The sequence below is a fragment of the Dipteris shenzhenensis genome, chromosome 11 (assembly GCF_047967505.1).
Source record: "Dipteris shenzhenensis isolate YYH24624 ecotype China chromosome 11, Dip_SZ_1.0, whole genome shotgun sequence".
Taxonomy (NCBI): Eukaryota; Viridiplantae; Streptophyta; class Polypodiopsida; order Gleicheniales; family Dipteridaceae; genus Dipteris; species Dipteris shenzhenensis.
Window position 1 is genome coordinate 49,973,627 of NC_141606.1, and position 21,882 is coordinate 49,995,508.

The 21,882-nt window shown below is 42.7% G+C and overlaps 1 protein-coding gene across 1 annotated transcript; it reads right to left on the reverse strand.

Moving 5' to 3' along the window:
- Positions 1–2,415: 2,415 nt before the first annotated feature.
- Positions 2,416–11,164, reverse strand: LOC147897127 (tropinone reductase-like 3). The gene is made up of 6 exons (XM_087381542.1): positions 10,883–11,164; positions 10,680–10,796; positions 3,638–3,772; positions 3,373–3,498; positions 2,903–3,004; positions 2,416–2,814 (listed from the first exon to the last, which is right to left on the reverse strand). The coding sequence occupies exons 1-6, from the start codon at positions 11,009–11,011 to the stop codon at positions 2,665–2,667; spliced, it is 759 nt and encodes a 252-aa protein (XP_087237668.1). The 5' UTR covers positions 11,012–11,164; the 3' UTR covers positions 2,416–2,664.
- Between the last annotated feature and the right edge of the window lie 10,718 nt (positions 11,165–21,882).

Here is a 21,882-nt window from a genome sequence, read left to right on the forward strand (position 1 = left end):
GCAGTGGTCGCACAGTAAAAACAGGGCCTTTTTCTGAGTGCCTGCGGAGAACTTCCGCCGCAAAAACGGGCCCCGAAATAACCTCGAATCAGAACTTCCGCAGCATATAATGCCCTCTCGCCACACTGCGAAGGGTGTCTCAATCTGAGACAGTGCACTCTTGCACTTCCGGCTGTGCTACCTGCAGAGATTTGCTCCCAAACTCGAAAAAGGAAAGCAACACTGGTCCTCTTACCAGGACACTGCGAACTTGGTTTGCTTTCTTGAGCTCCTTACCACGAACAAGGCTCTGATACCATGTGAAGATAGTGGGAGAGAGGGAAGGAGTCTCACTTGAGGCTTTCTCACAATCACAATGGGGGAATACACACAAAGGTGGAGGCTGAAAACAGTTTTCCTCTTCTTAGTTGTGTAAGCCAAAAGAACTCTAGTACAAAGAAAATAGAAGAACCCTATATGTGGGTCTCAAACCAAACTCAACTAAGGTGGCATACTAACTGAGCCACAAACTAGAGTAGATAAGGATAGCTGTCATCCAGCTATTATTCGTGGGTTGGTACATAACTGATCCACAAACTAGAGTAGATAAGGATAGCTGTCATCCAGCTATTATTCGTGGGCGGTGTACCAACCGCATCTCCAGCTAACAAGTCGGTGACATAAATACACAACGGTCACCCTGGCATATCGCGAGTGGAGCTCGATATCTCAACAAGCCTATGCTTAACCAATTGTTGGAATGCCCGACTATCCCTCGCTCTGGTCAAATGTGCCTTTGTTGTATAAAGTGGAATGCTCCTAGGCTCACATCATCTCCAAAGATGAAATTTCTATAGATCCAAGCAAGATTGACTAAATCCAAAGACCGATCGACTGACAAATAGAAAACAATTAGCCTAGATCCGGGGCCAAGTTTCGTGGCACAGTAGAATGCTCTAATACCTTGCTAATGTGTTTGTTCCACTCAACAAATAACTCAACAAACTCCTCTTGTCTAGTTGAACGCATGTGACTTGGCCTTTTGATACCTCAAGTTAAGGTTGAGTGTCCCTATTGTCCAACTATGAGATTGGACCAAAACGTTCCATCTGGCCTTGCAACAATAGGCGCTAAAATGATACGAACCAGGCAACTGTGACAATCACACACTATCAAAGCCTAAATATAACTATTATACCATGGAAAGAAAAGCTCTCATAATGATTTATTCTGTCGACAAATTCTAACACTACCTCCTTGGGAACAATTTTGTGTTCCATGTCAACCATCCGACCTGGCTATATCTCGTCAACAAGGCAAATCTTACTGGTAAGCTAGCCCATTGGATGCTACTCCTACAAGAATTTGATTTTACAGTTGTGCATACTCCAAGGGTGACACATGAAATCAAAGACTCTCTCCCGACTTGAGAGCAGAGAAAGGCCGAACTTATTTACCAACGATTTCCCAGATGCGGACCTATGCTAAGACTACGGATTTTGGCCCAACATGGTACGACGACATGTCCAGTTTGTGAATATCGAAATCTCGAGCGTTCATTTATCTCACGATCGATACAAGAAGCTCGCCCTACAAAGTTGTAGATTTTTGCATCATCGAAGGATAGCTCTACCACAGCAACATAGATATAGTTCTTCGGCATTGTGTACCACCACATATAATAGAGGCCACAAGTCAAGTTCTGGATGGATCAAAATGGCATAGAGCGATATCGTGTACATATGCTAGACGCCTGGATTTGCGATGGAAATAGGTGGCTTTCCCTTAGAGAGGATCCCCTATGCAATGGTGGAGTCCCGTCCTCGAAAGGATCAGATCACCTCATCCATCCTATGCACCTCTTACGACGTGTCAAGCAACATGAGATCCACTGTGACTCAAGCTATCATCAAGTGTCCCAAAGCCCACTCTGGGATCCCATCTCTAGGCACTCTTACCTGTAGAGAACCTTTTTGGCATCGACCCACATGTTGCCTATCATGTGTGGACCCCTAGATTGTGTGAGAGGACACTGCAACAAACTAGGGTTTATAGAAGACCAGATATGGGGTGTGTGATTCTTAGAGGATCCTCCCTTTGTAGAAAGATGCCCCTCCCTTGGAGAGGGGACTATGGGAGCACTTTGGTTTTTCTATCAAAGAAAAAGATCCATGGCTGGAGTTAAGGGTACACCCACTTGCAAGGCCTTGCAAGGCAACCTCATTTTCTGTGAGTGATGGTCTCTTAGACACACACACACACACACAGAGGACGGGTTGTTTAAACAAAGGTCAAATCGTCACCCCTATAGCACAAGAACAGATTCATGAGCTAGAGTTAACAACTTCAAACAATGAAGTTTATGTACAGAACTCAAAACCTCACACCTATAGCATGAGAACAAACTTACAAAGAGTAAACAATTAAAATAGCGAAGTAAGATGCATTGTGATTTGGAGAGCTCAAGACATTGTTCAACGTCTCAACAATTCATTCCGCAGGCTATAAGTTCGTTCAAAACCTGGCACTATGGCCTGAAAATGTACAGAAGCCATTTCTCTTATGTAAGTCTAGAAGGCATTCCACCAGTCATGGGAAGAACCCCCTCGTGATGTATGCAGCATCATCTGAAATAAGAAAGGAAACAGTTGCTCCCATATCACTAGCAGACTGCTTAAAAGATGTTTAAAGTCTAGAAGGCATTCCACCCGTCACAGGAAGAACCTCCCCTGTGATGTATGCAGCATCATCTGAAACCAGAAATGCCACAGCTGCTCCCATATCACTAGCAGACCCAAATCTGTTCATCAAAATATGGGATTTGAGTTCCTCCTTCTGCAGTAAAAAATAATTGGGATTAGGTACCAGACAACACTGCAGCCATCAAGCGTACATATGAAATATAGGAATGCTAAGTGCTTACCATTTCCTCATCCTGAAAGATGGCTTCTGATAAATGTGTATGCACAAAGCCAGGGGCCACACAATTGACCCGCACATTAGGTGCAAATTCTGCAGCAAGGGCCTACATACAGCGTGAAACTTTTAACATAAACTTTCAAATTCATAACGAATTCCACTCATAAGAAATCAGGCAGATGATGCAGTAAAGGATTTGGATATAATACCTTTTTTTGCAAGTTGAAGTGCAAATCAGTGTGTTGACAAAAAATTTATACATACATATACATATACATATACTTGTACGCACACACACACACGTGTACACATGTACACACATATGTCATACATGTATGTTTTGTACAGATGTACAAAACATTTATACATACGTACATATAAATATACTTGTATGCACACACATGTGTACACATGTACAGTTGTACACACATACATGTATGTACGTACGTATATAGTTAGTTGTTAGAAGCCTACCTTGGTTAACCCCAAAAGAGCTGTCTTTGTAACTCCATACATAGCAAGACTCTTTTGTGGATTATATGCAGCTATTGAAGAGATAAATATAATTGAGGCTCCTGTTGCTAGATGAGGTGCAGCCTCCTGCACACACAGAGAAACACATCTGTTATAGACTCAACATTGCTTCTGATTTCATTACACTTTAACAAGCGGAACTTTGACACATCAAAGATAAGTTCTCATCTTCCACGTGAAGAAAGGAAGTTTGAGAATTTCATGCCTGAACAAGAAGAATTCCCGCCTTTACATTGACCTCCCACAACTTATCTATTGCTGCTTCAGACATTTCGACAATGGGATCCACAGAGGGACTCACAGCTGCATTTGAGACAACAATGTCTATATGCCCAAACCTCTGCAATATTAAAGAACAACCAGTTACAATTCTTATCCTAGGATAGCCAACAGTTCAAAAGCTATTTTTGTATCTGACAAAGTATTAATTTCAACCTATCTCATAGAGTTCTATGCAAAGTACTAACAATAACCGCAAAGGAAGGCTTTTCCAAAAAAAAACTATAAAAACACAGTCAAACCAAGGGCATACAGAAAAAATAATGAAGCTATATCCATACGATATGGAGTCGACAACACTGATACTAACTGTGCAATGAGGCATCTCATTACAGGATTCCCATTCCACTATCAAATGCTTCAACCAATACATCAACAAAACAATGATAATAACTGAAGCCATGCAGAACCTGGTCCAGACCCAGACAAGAAAGCCCTCATCCAACTTCGTGGGGCCTCAGCACAGGACACTCCTAGATGCTACAACCAAAGACCACCAGCAAACGAGTCATAAGCCTGCCCACTCCCTGCCTGATGCCTTGACCTCTTAGATCGGTGGTCTGACACAATTGAGAAGATTGAGTAAATGCGTTGTGTACACCTTGAAATTGTTAGAGACTCACTGTTCCCACCAGTGAGCCCCCGTTTTGTGGGGACAAGGGGCAGTGAGGGTAAGGTGGGATGGGAAAGAGAGACTCAGCAAACAGCAGAGATTTGGGGGGGCTCCATGCCTTCCTAGATGCAAAGGACTCGCTGCACAGGGCACCCTTTTATAGGGGCCTGTGGCAGGGCCAGTCGACCCAACCAGGGCCGACCCTGGTCGGTTTTCCAGACTGATCTGGTCGGTCCCCAGTCAGGGAACCGACCCTGCTGGTCGGCCATACCAACAGGCCTGGGCAGTGCCTATAAAAGGCCCACACTTCCCTTCATTCTGGCATCCAGTGCAGGACAGAAAGCCTCTGTTTTAGGCTGTGCTGTGCACTCAGATTTGGCATCCTCTGACAGAGAGAATTCCTTCAGTTTGTCTCAGCACTTGGCTGAGTTTTGTATTGCTCCCCTGGAGCCAGTTTTCTGCCCACCATCCGGTGGATGAATATATTCTCTCTCCGTCTAAGTTTTCTCTGAGTGAGTATTGTATCTGTGATCAGTTATCTGAGTTGAGTGTTGCTAGAGCGGGAGAGGTCTTGGCTGGAGGTTAGAGTGATTCTTTCCTTCTGTTTTCTAACATGGTATCAGAGCCATAGGCTCTCGACTCTTCCTCATCAATAACACTCTCTGAAGGAAGGAGTTCCTTGGCTGTAAGGCAACTCTGTTTTCAGCTCAGTTCAGTACAGAAGGTCAGTTCATTTATTTCTGTTTCAGTTTTTCAAGTTCTGTAGCTATTCACCGAGATGGATCAGCGATCAGAAGCCTCTACATCCATTGCTCGTCCTTCCTCCTCCAGTCATCTTCCTTCTTCATTTATCCCTAATTTCGGTGAAGCTGGAAAGCTTGATGGTACAAACTTTCCAATCTGGAAAGTCAAGATCCGAAGCCATCTGTTGGCACGGAGGTTGTGGAAGATTGTCATTGGGACTGAAGAAAAGCCGGAGGATATTGTGGACAAGAGAGGTGAAGTTCTAGCTGAAGCAGATGCAGATGAACTCTGTGCATGGGAGGAGAGGGATGCTCAGGCCTTAGCAATGCTTATAGGCACGACAGCAGATTCTGTTATTCCTCATATCCAGTTGGCAGAAACGTCTTCAGAGGCGTGGACCATACTGAAGGAGCTGTATGAAACCGATAATACAGCTCGTATCATCACATTGCAGCATCAGCTTTATAACCTTGATATGAATGAGGGTGATAGTGTTCATGATCATCTGACGAAGGTGAAAGTTGTGCGGGACCAGCTCGCAGCGGTTGGTCAGAAGGTGGACTCGAGTCAATTAGCATTACTCACACTCCACAAGTTGCCACGGAGTTTCAAAAGTTTTGTGACTACGGTCACTGCGGGTCAACGGACAAAGCCAATCAACTTTGAGGAGCTTTGTCCACTCCTACTTCAGGAGGAGGCCCGAGAGAAACTCTTTACGCAAACCGACGAAAAGGCATTGGTTGCCAAAGACAAGCCTGGCAAAGGCAAGTCAAAGGATTCCAAGAAATCAGAGGACGCTGAACGTAAGAAGAAAATGAAGCGCTTTTACTGTGAAAAGCTTGGCCACTCCGCCAAAGAATGCCGGAAGAAGAAGGCGGATCAAAAGCGGAAAAGAAAAGCCAAAAACAAAGAAGAGCCTAAGAGTGATTCTGCCAATGTGACAACTGGACAGTTATTCTTACTCAGTGAACATTGTTCAGCTTATGCAGTTAGTGAAGGTAAAGAAGGTTGGTATGTTGACAGTGGTGCTTCTAAGCACATGTCCAACAGAAGGACGTGGTTCAAAACCATGGTTAGTACACACCCGGATTCCAAAGTTTCTGTTGGGGATAGCCGGACATGTCCTGTGAAGGGCATAGGTAGCATTCCTTTCATTACCACAACGGGTGAGGAGAAGGATATCTCTGGAGTACTTTATGTACCCGACCTTTGCAAGAATTTACTATCTGTAAGTCAGATGGACAAAAACAACATGGCAGTTCTTTTTCAAGATGGCAAGGTCACCGTGACATCCAAAGGGAGTGGGCAAGTGGTGGCACAGGGTGTTGAAGAGAATGGACTGTACCGTCTCAGTGCAATGTTGGTTCATGCTGATCACGGAAAGTCCAAACTTTGGCATGAGCGCTTCGGTCACGTCAGCTATGGAATCTTGGCTGAAATGTCAAAGTCAAAGATGGTGGATGGACTTCCACCAATTACAGGCAAGGATGATGTCTGTAGGGCTTGTCTTGAAGGCAAGCAGCACAGGGATAAGTTCCCACAAGAAGCTTCGTTTCGGGCCAACAAACCACTTGAGTTGGTTCACGCCGACATTTGTGGTCCAATGTCTACTGCATCATGGGCAGGATCCAGGTATTCACTTCTCTTTGTGGATGATTTCAGTAGAATGACTTGGGTATATTGTTTGGCTAAAAAGTCTCAGGCTTTTGAGAAATTCAAAGACTGGAAGGCTAGAGTTGAAAAGGAGACAGGGGAAGATGTCAAAACATTTTGCACAGACAGGGGGGGAGAATTCACCTCAAGTGAGTTTAATACATTTTGTCGCAAGCATGGGATCAAGCGACAACTCACCACGGCACATACTTCTCAGCAAAATCGGGTAGCCGAGAGAAAGCATAGAACCACCACTGAGACAAGGCTTGCTATGCTCCGAGGGAGAAATCTTTCTAAAGCCCATTGGAGTGAAGCTATCAATACAGCGGTACACATTCTCAACCGGACCAAGACGAAGGCCGTCAAGGACAAGACTCCATATGAGGCATTTTATGGTAAGAAGCCCTCTATTTCTCATCTCCGCATTTTTGGTTCTAACGCGTGGGTGCATGTGCCCAAGGAAGATAGGACCAAGCTTGATTCCTGAAGCAGACCATGTATCTTTGTTGGGTATAGTGAAGAATCCAAGGCCTACCGCCTCTTCGATCCAAGCAAATACTCATCAGTCGTGATGTTGTCTTCGCGGAAAAAGAACCTGAACCCCAGGAGGAGCCTCAGATTGAGGAGGAGGAGATTGTTCAACCCCCGATCCCACCCCGTCCCAGATTGACCATTCAAGAGGTCACCCAATCAAAAGCTGATATTCCACCCGATACTCAGGAAGAGCAGGATGTTCCAGCAGAAGTTCCCGTTCCTCCTCCCACAGAGAAGCAGAAAAAGTTGCCCCAATGGTACCTCCGGACATTGGAAGAGTCTCGTGTCACCTCATTACCTGAGAGTAGCAGTTCCGGATTGCGTCGGTCTCAACGTCTTCAAAAGACCCCATCCGTGAATGTTGCTTTGGTGGCTCAGATTGTTGAGCCAAGAACCTTCGCGGAGGCGAAAGACAATCCCGAATGGCAGGCTGCCATGCAGGCAGAGATGGATGCTATTCTGAAGAACCATACATGGGACTTAGTGGCCAGGCCCCTTCGACGGAAAGTCATCGGCACTAAGTGGGTATACAAACTCAAATACAAATCTGACGGCAGCTTGGATAAGTATAAAGCGAGGTTGGTTGTGAAAGGTTTTGCTCAAACTGAAGGCATGGATTTTGATGAAACTTTTGCTCCCACAGCACGCATGGTTACTATTCGGACACTGATTGCCCTTGCTGCCCAATTCCAGTGGCCTATTTTTCAAATGGATGTGAAGTCCGCATTCCTTAATGGAACCCTGGAGGAGGAGGTATATGTGGAGCAGCCACCGGGCTTTCAGGATCCAGTGTCCCCATTAAAGGTCTGCAGGTTGAAGAAGGCGTTATACGGGCTGAAACAGGCCCCCAGAGCTTGGTACCAAAGGATTGATATATTCTTTCAGAAGATTGGGCTCAGTCGGAGTCCTTCTGAGGCGAACCTTTACTTGTTCATTGAGAAGGGATTGCGATTGGTACTCATCCTCTATGTTGATGATCTTATCTTGACAGGTGATCATGTCAAGAAGATTTCACAGGTCAAGGAGCTACTCATGTCTGAGTTTGAGATGACTGACCTTGGGTTATTACATTACTTCCTTGGGATTGAAGTCATACAGGTTAAAGACAGGATCTTCATTTCACAGGAGAAATATTGCAGAGAAATTATGAAGAGATTTCAGATGGAGGATTGCAGAACAGCATTAACTCCCATGGAGGTCGGGTTGAAGCTAAAAGTTCATGACACATCTCAGCTGGTTGATACTCTTTTGTATCGACGATTGGTAGGAAGTTTGCTTTACCTTACCAATATGCACCCTGATATTTGTTATGCCGTTGGGCTATTATGTCAGTTCTCTGCTTCTCCCAGGAAAAATCATTGGAATGCAGGTTTACGAGTGCTGAGGTATCTGAAGGGTACTTGCACCTTTGGGATCAGCTACACCAAAGGCATTGAACTAGGCGGGTTCTGTGACAGTGATTGGGCAGGTGATGTGGACACCAGAAGGTCGACGACAGGATATTGTTTCTTACTTGCATCTGGAGCCATCTCTTGGCTAAGTAAGAAGCAACCCACAGTGTCCCTTTCATCTACAGAGGCAGAGTACACAGCCGCGTGTACAGCCGCTTGTGAGACATTGTGGTTGCAGTGGATTCTGGAGGACATGGATGTGTGTCAGGAGAATGCGACAGTGCTGATGTGTGACAATCAGAGTTGCATAGCTATTGCCAAGAATCCAGTGTACCATGCGCGGACCAAACACATCGAAGTACATTATCATTTTGTTCGAGAGCTCATCATCGACGACGTGATCGAGCTTATCTACTGCCCGACCGCCGACAATTTGTCCGACCTTTTCACGAAGGCACTCCCTCGAGAACAGATGGAGCACCTCATCAAACGCATGGGGATTGGCCCACAGTTGTGACATTGAGGGGGGGTGTTAGGGACTCACTGTTCCCACCTGTGAGCCCCCGTTTTGTGGGGACAAGGGGCAGTGAGGGTAAGGTGGGATGGGAAAGAGAGACTCAGCAAACAGCAGAGATTTGGGGGGGCTCCATGCCTTCCTAGATGCAAAGGACTCGCTGCACAGGGCACCCTTTTATAGGGGCCTGTGGCAGGGCCAGTCGGCCCAACCAGGGCCGACCCTGGTCGGTTTTCCAGACTGATCTGGTCGGTCCCCAGTCAGGGAACCGACCCTGCTGGTCGGCCATACCAACAGGCCTGGGCAGTGCCTATAAAAGGCCCACACTTCCCTTCATTCTGGCATCCAGTGCAGGACAGAAAGCCTCTGTTTTAGGCTGTGCTGTGCACTCAGATTTGGCATCCTCTAACAGAGAGAATTCCTTCAGTTTGTCTCAGCACTTGGCTGAGTTTTGTATTGCTCCCCTGGAGCCAGTTTTCTGCCCACCATCCGGTGGATGAATATATTCTCTCTCTGTCTAAGTTTTCTCTGAGTGAGTATTGTATCTGTGATCAGTTATCTGAGTTGAGTGTTGCTAGAGCGGGAGAGGTCTTGGCTGGAGGTTAGAGTGATTCTTTCCTTCTGTTTTCTAACAGAAATTCATTAAGTGGCCATTATATGCGCTGTACATCCACAATATTCACGTGAAGCAAGGTCTCTTTGACCGTAATGCTATGATTCCTATGTTATGTAAATGTGAGGCTTGAACCTCATAACACAGGAATCACTCGAACTTGTCAAGAGACAACTAGTAATCAATTGGATAGTTGTCTATTTTAGACACACACCAGCATCCATTGTACATGTGTACTGGTTTTTATCAGAACTCCAGGGGTAAAGGGCAGGCCCAACCAGGATGAAGACTAGCACTAAAGGGGAAGGCTAATAAAAGATTAGTCCAAAAATTAATTATCAGTGCCTCTGAAAACAAAAGTTCTTAGTCCACAATAAAGGAGAAGATTAGTCCACAATTTAATTATCAGTGCCTCTGAAAACATGAGTGCTTAGTTTTAGTCTCGTCCGAATCCCTGTTGCGTTACGGCTCCAAGGACATTCCTCAATTCTCTGCAGCTCTGCCGTCTTCATTCTATATTTTTCATTTTCTTTTCCATAGTAAGGCATTCAATGTAGCGGGGTCTTTTTAGGCACATACAAGGATGGGGAAGAAAACAGCACATAAAGAGTTACAGATCAGATTTGGATTTCAAGCTCTGAAGCCAAACGTTATTGGCAAAAGTAATGTAACAAAATCTCTCTTCTGACAAATCTCATCAGTCATGTATTTGAGGGCGGCATCTGATGAGGTCATAACGCATGGCAATAACCAATCAATTACACGACAAAGGCAGGCAGGCTTTGATCAGCCATAGGAAAAGTGGTGAATGAGAACGAAAAACAGGGAATGGTGCGCTTACAGGGGAGTGGGAAAACATGTTAATGCGATACAAAATCCTGTAGCACAAAAGGCAGGCGGTCGTACATCGACGGCGGTTTTAATGAAGTTCTTCCGTTGTTCGGCGTGGGCGACATGACAGGCCACGCCCAAGACATCGATGCCGGAGGCTTTCAACAGCTCCACCGCCTGGTCGACATTGTTCTGCGCACGAAAAGGGAAGGTAAAATGGAGAGAACGAAGTAGAATTTGTGCCCAAAATTTGAACTAGGAAAAAATGGAAAGCGAACCTGCTTTCGAGAAGAGATGACGACGGAGGCACCCTCAAGGCCGAGGCGTAGAGCTATACCATAACCAATACCCTGAGTGGATGCAGTGATGAGAGCCACCTTCCCTTTCAATCGACAAGGAAAAGCCATGGTAGAGTAGAAATCTGTCGATCAACAAAAGCATAAATTTTGCTCAAGAAAAGTTCCGTTTATAGATTCTCCGAGGAATTCCAGGAGATGCCTCGTTCTCACCGCCAATCTGGTCACCCATTTCAGGAGTTGAATCTTGGAACCCAAACTACAAACTAGAGTTCCAGTTTACATAGACGAAAGTGTTTAGGAAACACGACCGGATCAGAGAGTGCGTTTAGGCTGCGCATGACCGGCGGCGTGAGATGGCCACCGGATCGGAGATGTTGTTTAGGCTATGTGCAGCCAGTGATGGCTCACGCGAATTTCAAGAAAAAAATGATAGCGTGTTTGTGCGCAAAGGGAGCGATTGAATTTTGAAGGTGCCAAAACGAGCACCAGTGCGCAATTTTTTTTTCAACCAATCAGGTGCCCCTGCAGAATGGTTCAGCACTTTGCAGCTCCCACTACACACTAATTTACAACCCTCCACATCTATCAATGCCAAGTTAGAGGCTCTTTACATCTTCACCTATTTGCAGTCTGCATTTAATGAGCTTCTCAAGCTCTTTGGAAATAAATCACGTGAATAGAAAGCCAATTTTTATGGCTACGCACTACTATCTACATGTGCACAGACCCCTAGAAACAGGCTATCTAGCGGGGAAACTAGTGAAACCCATGCCAATTTCATCGGTTTTCCTCTTACCGTTGATTTTGGACCATCACGATGGCTATGGCAGCAAGACGGACACATGCTAGGCACTCGTCGGTGGGTTTTGTGTGCGGAGCTGGCGTGTGACATGTGGTGATGTCAGAGAGTCGTGGAGATTCGACGTACGATGAGCACACATGCCACGTGGGCGAGAGTTCCATTGTGCAAGTGGGACACATGTTGGTGAGTCTATAGTTTTTCGTAAAGTGGTCGGCTACTGATTTTACCATAAGGAAAAAGTTTGTGAGGATTAAGATTCCCACAACCATAGTTGTCAATGCCAATGCCATCAAGTAGAGGGGATGGCAACGTCTCACGAGTCTCATCAATATTGTAGTGATTGTACCTTTGATGATCAAGGCAAACTTGTGGGAGCCTTCTTCTTTTTAATGATAGGCTTGTGCAACCTAGCAAGAGGTTTCTCTTTTCTAATCTATCAAGAAGCCGCATGGACCTCTTGCACTTAAGACTAGAGTTGTCCATTGAGCTATTTTTAGAAAACTTCATATATGATTGATAATTTGAATGTTGGAACTCATTCTCCCTCTCTCACCTCACACAATGCTAACATGAAGATAATTTATAATTATTAGGATGGCATATTTTCCCCAATGGAGCTTTACCATAGAGCTTATGAGGATCTCACTCTGTCTTTTTTGGTACTTCAAAAATTTGATCATAAACATTGGAGTCTCTACCATAGTTGTGGTAATAGTTATGGATAATCATGGTCAAGCTTTGTATTTAACTAGAATGGCAACACCCTCAACCACTTGTCAAGGTCAACCTTCACAAATTGAATATTATTTTGAAGTTTGCCAAATAATGTTGAAACAAGGGTTTCATTTCATTTTGGCTTCAGCATTATGTCAAAAAGTGTTTAAATGTCAATAGTATTCAAACCATCCATATCTTTGCCTATGAAAAAAACCTACACATAAGATCAAGATATACAAGAAGACATCATTAATAAATTAAAGCAAATTGTTTTTGAAATCTTACACAATGATTATATTAAGCAAGGCAAACAATATAATTCAATACAAACTTACCTTTCATGTTTTCTCCTGCTATACAAACAAAACTAGATCAATAGTTCATAGCTCTAGGTCATAGATTGCATGAAATTCGGACTCTCTTCACCTTTATCCTTCTATTATATGTGACAATCCAATTTGGAAAGAGTCATATGACAACACCTCTAATCTCTCCTTACATTCTCTTCAAATTCCACTTTCCATCTTTCTATTGCCTATGATTGTACATTAACAATCTAACCATGTATGCTTATTTGCAATATCCATTTCACTTACTAGCATGGCACATCCAACCTCAAGGTTATTGTCTATGTTGAATCACACTTTGCTAACACATTGTCATTTTTCTATAACTATGGCAACACATACCGTGGAAGCCTTGGAGGCCCACTATGGAATTGTTGTTGCATAACCATGCAGGTTAGCAGTAGTGGCGTAGAGGGGTGTGCGAGGGTAGGTTAGCCACAAGGGTTGACGGTTCAGATCTCCAAGCGGTTGTAGTTTTCAAAAGCTGCTTCTCTAATCGTCAAACGGTTCTTATTACTAGCATTCCGAGATCATTGTGTACACAGATGTTGTGCGAGCTATTGCTCCGGAATACAATGTTCTTCAGCGTCTATCATTCTCTTGCATATCTATAATCCATTCTCATGGATGTAACACATATTATTTGTCTATTATTTCTCATAGCGTGTGCGCATATTTATGATGCTACACATTGGCAATCACGATGCGCATTCTTACCATCATGCAAGGAATTCGCGATTGGGCAATTGAGCGCTCTTGTCATCCTCTCCTTATCGTCTTTGCGGAGGCACTTCACATGGAGGTTTGCACACAATCGCACTCACTCTGGAGGAGATTGCTGCAGTGAGGAGCCACATACGTGGATCTCAAGATGAACTCCATCAGATGCAATTTGACCCCCAACATCCTGCTTACAGTCGAGCGAGTTTGGAAATTCCAGTGAAGAACCTCATCCGGTAGTCGTGGCAGCGCATTTTGCGGTTGTTGGCTTCCTAGTAGGCATGCATGCGCACACGCTCGAAAGGACCTCTTGATCCCTTAAGACCGACAACGTGGCTACGGCGGCACAATAGTGATCCTAAGCATGGAGATGACACTCTTCAAGAAGCTCTGGGAGAGGTCAATCTGTGTTAGAGTCCACCTGCGCAGTCAGTTTCATCGCCAAAACTACGAGTATGGGTCTCGATTGATGCACGCCTAGTGCTGAGTGCATCTTCATCTCCAACTACGGTTTTGGCAGCTTCTCGCAATCTCTTCGGTCAAGGAAGGCCGTCTGGAGGAGCACCAAACGTTGGCGGCGCTATAACAAGAGGCGGTTTTTGAGTCAACCTTATCAGCGGGTAAGGTAGCACGCTGGTTGGCAGAGTATGCAGTGAACCATTTCACCACATATGATGCGGCCTGTGACACATTCTTGAGGCGGTTTCATCAAGAAAAAATGATTCCACAAACTCTGGATAGATTGCGTAGCTTGGAGCAAGGCGATCAGGATGTGAAAGGTTATGCATCCAAATTCAATCTACTCTTGTAACATGTGCCTACAGCTCAAAGCCTTGCTCAATAGATACTCAATGTGACTACTTCATTTCGGGTCTATCACGGGATCTATGGACGGTGTTGGCCACAGTGGATTGGACACAGACAACGCTCGTGGTGGTCATGATGCAAGCAATGCGAGTGGGGAAATCGCTGCATGGGAGGACATCTAGAAATTGTAAATCCAGGAAGAGCAAATCCAAGAAGAAAATGTCCAAATCCAAGAAGTCGGATGACAGTGAGGAAGATTTGAATGCGACCAGTTCAGAGGATTCTGACTCGAAAGTAGAGATGAAGACCCGGAGAGTCTTTAAAGGAGGTAAGGGCATGCCAGTGGCCTTCAGAGAAGGATCCATACCTAAGGGCTTGAAGGCTAAATGGTGTACTCACAGTCGCAATCCTGGTCACTCTGCAATCGAGTGTGCTCTTAACGCAAATTGGTGCACGATTTGCTTGACTAATACACATAAGACGGTGGCATGCCGTTACAATGGGCGTGGCCAAAGAGTGGTTGGTTAGCAACAAGATGCGGCTGCGTCTTTTGTGCAAGAAGAGCTGCAACAATAAGCATTCCAACCATAGCAATAGACGTTCCAACTAGGCAGAGGTGGCGGTGGCTGCGGACGCAGACGTGGAGGCGGGGGTCATGGTCAGAATCGCTCAAAAACCTATCTGTTTTGTTTGGGTGAAGGCCATTGGCGGAATGAATGCTTGGAGGCTCAGGAATGGGATCGGCAATGCACGGAGCAGCAAAAGATGCCTGAGAAAATGCCCAACACTTCAATGTTACACATTGTTGATGATGATCTGTTAGTGTGCCCAGAGATTAGCATAATCACCTGTATTGGTACCAAGCTACGAGGATCAAGACTCCCAAGAATGGTGGCAAGATGCTGGATTGGTCAGAGCTCAAGAACATGTGCGACGCCAAGTCTACAAGTTGGTGATGAAGGAGCCACCATTGATGTCTCTGCTAGAGTCCACAATGCCGCCCAGTGAGGTACGAAAGGTGCAGTTTATGGAACCAGTTGTTCAATCAAAGGCAGAGACTCAAGCCAAGTTCAAATTACACTTACCAGGAAATGGTCCGACGGTAGTCGAAGCAACTCTGTTGTTGGTCACTAACCAAGCCAAGAGGCAGGCGAATTCTCTGCAAAGGGAGCTGGGGTTGGAGTGCATTGTGGAGGCTCCTATCCAAATTTCTTTGGGCCGATTGGTTAATCTGGTTTCGGGATTCTATTGGCAATTATTGCATTCCCTGCACACGGAGTCTGAACCAGAAGAGGTGGAGCTATGTCAAGCTGATTCGGTCGTGCCCAGTCCCGGCAATCCCTTTGACCGACATGAGGGTAGGTTAGCCGCCCGCAAGGGTTGACGGTTCATATCTCCAAGCGGTTGTAGTTTTCAACGACTGCTTCTCTAATCGTCACACGGTTCTGTACGCATGTTATTACTAGCATTCTGAGATCATTGTGTACACAGATGTTGTGCGAGCTATTGCTCTGGTATATAGTGTTCTTCAGCATCTATCATTCTCTTGCATATCTGTATTCTGTTCTCGTGGATGTTACCGCATATCATTTGTCCATTGTTTCCCATAGCATCTGCGCGTATCTATGACACTACAGGAATATGTAAGATAGCATTTGAAATCACAAAAAGGTGTTGCCATTAATATCATTTCTAAGTTTCAAGTATTTGGTCACTTACAAATGTGTTATGTTGTTTGTTGTAGTAAAGTGATCATAGTTGTAGCATAGGGCCGTAGATCATATTCCAGTTAGAGATATAGGCTCAAGCATGGAAAGTAGCTCTCGCAATATCTTGGGTGAATAGGAATTGGTGTTCATGGAGGAACATGGAAGTTTTCACAATTGTGGGGAGTTTTAAGGAAGAAATAGTCATACGGTTCAAGAATAGGTTGTAGGGCTCAAAAGGATAGGATTGAGAAATGGGATAGGACTAAGAAATGGAAAAACTAGGCTGGCAATTCAAAGAAACTCTAAAATATTAGATCAATGAGGGTAAGGATTGAGAAGTATAATCTAGGAGTTTTAGGATTGCAAGGGTAGATTTGAGTGGGAGACAACGATTATTAAAATAGAATGGGTTTTGGAGATAAGGATGAGAATGGAACTAAGAAGTGGCAAGCTGGAGGTAGGGAGAGAAGGGGGGGTTGGGGTATTGTAGGAATTGTAGGGAGTGCCCAAGAAGATTGAGCATTGACACTAAGAGTTAGAGGGTGCAAGAACATGAAACTGGAGTAAACATGCTACCCAAAGAGTGGACAAAGAGTGTGGTAATGTTTTCCTCTCTTTAGGCCATTTTTCAAGGATGTACAAATCCTTTCTAGAGCATGTTTTGGCTATACCTATCGTATTCAATCTATCAAATATGATCTCAAGATCATCAACCAATTATAAGTAGAGCTTTGTTGCCACTTCACACACATTGATCTCATGGACTACATGTGACTATCCTTTTGACCGTTGGCAACACACGTTTGTTGATAGCTCCCTTGGATCAATTTGATTACCCAGCCAATAGGTACTTGATTTGGAAGTATTAGTAGCTTGTGCTTGCGATGGAGTTTTTTTGGCTGTTGGAACCTCCAATCATGTCAGATCATGACTTTCTTAGAATTTGGTCTTCCACAATTGATCTTGATCTTCTTAGAATGTGGTCGGTGGTTGTCAAAGTAGTCTTTACTTTTTGGTTGCATTGGTCTTACCTTTTTTTAGAAGCTTGAAGAATTCGAGTGTCATATTGAATTCACTTTTGGAAAATTCTTTATGGTGTCTCTCTTTTTCCAATTGCTTCCATAGTTCCTCCTATCTTGTTGGTTGTATAAAATGAGTTTGTATTTGCATTTGTTCTACACGCTGTGGTATATGTGACCTTAGGTATTTAGTATACAAGATTCTAATTGTTGATTATGGTCACTTCTTCCTAGCGTGTAGATATTTGTGGGTAGGATTTTAGCTTTTTTCTCTTTTTTTCTCTTGTTCAACAATGCTCCTGACATTGTCAATATCTTTCAACTAGGCGTACTTGCTTCACTCGCTAATTTGTATTGATGGCTTCTATTAGGTTGTTAGCATCTTCCCGTTTTCACCTATGGATTGTCTAATTGCACTCTTTGAGTTTGTTTGGTGTCTTGTGCTACCTAAAGTAGATATTTCTATCTCATGGACTATTAATTTATGGACCGTGTCTTGATTTTAGAATAGAGTGCTTAAATTTCTTTTCTTTTCCATACTCAATGGGGTATTACTTGTGCTATGTGTATATGTGGAAACATTGTGTGTGCTTGTGCACCTAATAGGTTTGCAAACTAACTTAGTTGTAGGATTTGAAAGAACCTTAATCCCAATTTTATTCATTGGCTCCATGGTGGAGCCATGTTTGTAAGGACATCGGCAAGAGAAGAGAACTGAGAGCCACGCATAGCTATAACCAGCCATATATATCTAACCCCTTGTAAACCCCGCATGTGTGGTACCATGCGACCTAAAGCATGCATGGTGACTCCCACAAAGCCCCAAATAAATGACACACCTTCACTACGGAAGGCTCTACATCCACAGACCCCATGTCCATTATCGACCTTGCTGTCACTGCATTCTCGAATTATTGTTGTCATAACATTAAACCCCCTTAAAGAGAGTCCTCACCCTCAAAAATGAATTTCAAAAAGCATTGCAGAAGTGCATTAAAGTTCTCCCAAGTAAAACCTTCGTTAAGCCTGCCTTGCCTCAGCCTGATATTGTCTACTAATAATTACAGGTCAACAATCTTATCATCATTACCCATAACTTCTTCAAGTATTCTGAATGGATCACAATACCTTGACAATAGTTTAGGAATTACGCCAACCTCCAAGGATTCTGACTGGTCAAAAACCTTCTACCCATGCAAAGGCAATAAACCTTCAGGTAGCCTTCTTGTACTCCTAAGAGGACGAGAAGAGAGATCCCCGAGCTTTTTTCACTTGCTTAGCCTATTGATTAGGTCCCTTTTGCTTCTAGCATCTTGAAACAAAAAATGATAGAGTCACACCAGGTGACTTCTATGCATTCAATGCATGTTTTCCTTTGTCAACTGTGTCATCAAAGATTTGGGCAATTAAGTTTCCTCCTTGAGCAACTTAGGCTCTTTTTTCTTAACCTGATTTTAATCATTAGGGTCAAGACCACACATAAATCCATGTAGTTTTTGGAAGTAAATCGATGCCCATAAGCTTCAAAGTGACTTCCTAACGGTCATTGATGCATTGGGTCAGTGTCAGTATTCATTTTGCAGTGATCCCATGTATCCCAATTTCATTCCATTTCATTCTCTAGAAGGAATTCCTTTTGAAAGAGTGCCTCTAATTGCACCCAATAGGTGGGTATCACGTCACTCTCAGTCAGACTGAGCCACTACTTGCAATCCTTGTTTCCAAGAGACAAATTGGCATGTAGGGCCTACAAGTGTCCTAGTGTGTCTAACATAAGCTATGCAAGTCCATCCACTTCCAAAGTGGTGATCACATCTTTATTTCACTCTTTTTTCTCCATTAAAAATGGGAGGTTTCAAATCCTTTAGGACAACGGCTAAATCACAAGATCCACCAACTCCTAAAAAGGCTATAGAGACTATGTGTGACACTGAAGGTGGCACCAAAGTGCCCTCCCCATCAGATAATGTGATTGAAACACAACCTAACTGTGAGGCAACGAGACTAATGACTATGGTACTGCTAATTGTAGACCTATAGTTTGCTAAATATTATTCAAAATCTATAGAATATCGTCAACTTCACTCTCTAAGCCATCATGACGCTAATTTGAATTTTGAAGCTAGGACAAACCAATCACAACATCATCTAGAAAATCCTCTTTAACATTTTCATGCATGACATCAGCCAAAGGCTCCACACCCATAACCAAACCATCACTCACAAACTTCTCCAAATGGACTATCAGAGGTCCCATAGAAATAGACACAAGTAGATTGGTGGACTCTTCCATGGTGTCTAGAACATGTGTGAGAAGAAATAAAATAAAACCACATCCATATATAAATAATGGAAGCAACTGCCAACAAGAACTTCAACACTTAGAAGTCCTTTCACCTCCACATCTTGAATCTCATAACAAACCAAACTTTGCAAGCAAGAATCTTTAATCTTATATCCATGCTGGAACAAGTAGACGTAGATGACAAGATTTCGAGGGATCTTCTATCCAAGTGTTCATGTTAGTTGCGTACAAAGTGGTACATATTTTTTCTTTGTATCCAAATATATTTTTCCCCTGGTTTTTCACATTGTTTCATAGTGTAGAAAGTAAGGCAACCTTTCTTTCTTACCATGTTGGAATATTTTTGGGTTGCAATTTTATTCAAAGGTTGTATTTGGTGTCCTCATTGACCATCATTGTTGATAAGTCCATTGCTTGAGTGTCTTGTAGTTAGGTTGGTGTTGTTGATTCTTCATTTTTATAGTGTAGGTCTTTGATAGGATCCATTTTCTAGCATATGTTTGAGTTTGATGATCTTTTGTCTCAAGTCTTGTATCTTAGTGTCATGTTCTTGAGAGTAATTTTATGAGGTGCATGAAGTAATTTTGTGCTTTTAATTCAGTTCCTATTTGTTGTTTGAGCTAGGCCAGCTAATCTTGGCATCCTTTATTATTATTATTATTATTCTCTTGAAAAATACCCTTTCATTGTTGCAGATATAGGATTGGCCCTTTTCTTATTTGTTCTCCTCTCTTAAATGTTTGGGAGTTGGGCTTTTGAGAATTTATATAGGATAGTGATGTTGATCGTTCTATCATCATATCTATGCTTGGGGAATCCTCTTGTGCAAGGGAAGGATTTAATTGCTCATCCATGTTCAAGACATGTTGTATCTATACAACTACCATGTATGTGTATTGAACTCAAAGAGTTCAATTAGTAGAGATTAACCTAGATTTGCCATATTAGAGGGATTTGTGTCTAAATGTTTGTGGTTGAACCTTTAGCTACTTTCATTTTTACCACACTCTCTTTTGGCTCAATATTGTCAATTGACAATACATTCACTCTTTTCTTTTTAGCCTCTTTCTTTTTTATCTTTTTCTACTTGCTTATTGAATTTCCATTGGGAACATGTTATTAATATTTGCTTCCTTTTGAACATGTGAACAGATGATCCTCTTTACTATTTCATGCAACACTATAGGTGTTGATCAGATTTAGATATAGTTCAATCAACATTGTTTTTGGAAAGATGCCTTTTCGATTTTACGATTATCATTGCCCAATCATTCTCAATTGCTTCTTCAATCATTAGTGCAAAATTGCATATTTTTGTGATTATTTATGAGTTCAATGATCATTTTACTTTTGAATTTCTTCATTTGATCCTTTGACAAATATTTTGATAATGTTTTCTAGATTTATGAAATAATTTGTCATCAGGTATCCTACTTTTTAAAAGCTATCTTCCGTACCTTACTTTCTCTATATCTTTGGCTGATCTATCATCATTTCTTGAGATTTTGGGAGGACATACTTTGGTTGATATCTAACATTATTCTATTGGATTATGTATGTAAATTATAGTATAAAGTCAGGTGAGATAATGTTCCATGAATTCTATGTCTATTGAGGTACTAGGTATGTGGCTCCCTTATAGGAATATATTCAAATAATCTTCCTCTAGCTTTGATGTCCTATAGCCATATTTGCTTGAACAAGTTTTGGATCATCCCTACATGAGAAAATTGGAATGAACTCAAGGGGATCATGTACATTGGCATGTTTCAATTGTGGCTTTAGAGATGTATAATGATTTATTTACTAGGGGTATTCATCTAGACAAGGGTCTCATTTGGGTTCCATTTTGATTTCTTACACTATTTGATCTAATTTGGACTTTTTCTTTTGGCAATATGGGTGGATTAGATTGAAGAGAAACTATTTAATACAATGGAAATTGTAGTCATGCTTGCGTAGTTTTTGGTAGTCACACCACCTTGGGTCCTTGGTTCTCCTTTAGTCACACATGAATAAATATGAAGAGGGAGAAGGAAAGAGTACAGATGAGATAGAGGGTGTAGCTATAGACAAACACCACAAACAACTAATTATACACTATATTAGTTGAAAAGAATGAATGTATACATACACCATTAGGGTTAGGGTTAGGAATTTCAATCCTTGTGCCTATATAACACTCTTTTTTGTTAGTATTATGCACAACAAGAGCATGCTTTTGGGATGAATCCTCAACATTTTTCCACAAAATCAACACGATGAAGTACACCTTTCCTCAAGATGCTAACTATGGGGAATGAATAAGAACTTTAACATTGCATTCCATCACACCCCTTTGTTGTTCCTCTTAGTCAACTAAGATCTTGTTATTGTTTCTCAAAAAAATCTTTTTTAAGTGGTTATCTACAACATTCTCTTTGCTATCACAACGTTGTCATCAAGTACTACTCTTTCTCTAATTAAGTGCTCTTTTACATCAATGCACTTTTTCCTAGAATGACATAATTCTTGGCTAATACTAAGGCTAACTGATTATCACCATATATTAAT

Coding starts and splice junctions, on each gene's coding strand:
- LOC147897127 (XM_087381542.1), bottom strand. CDS start 11,011: ATGGCTTTTCCTTGTCGATTGAAAGGGAAGGTGGCTCTCATCACTGCA. Junction 10,797..10,882: donor TCATCTCTTCTCGAAAGCAG/GTTCGCTTTCCA, acceptor TTTCGTGCGCAG/AACAATGTCGACCAGGCGGT. Junction 3,773..10,679: donor TCATTAAAACCGCCGTCGAT/GTACGACCGCCT, acceptor TTAATATTGCAG/AGGTTTGGGCATATAGACAT.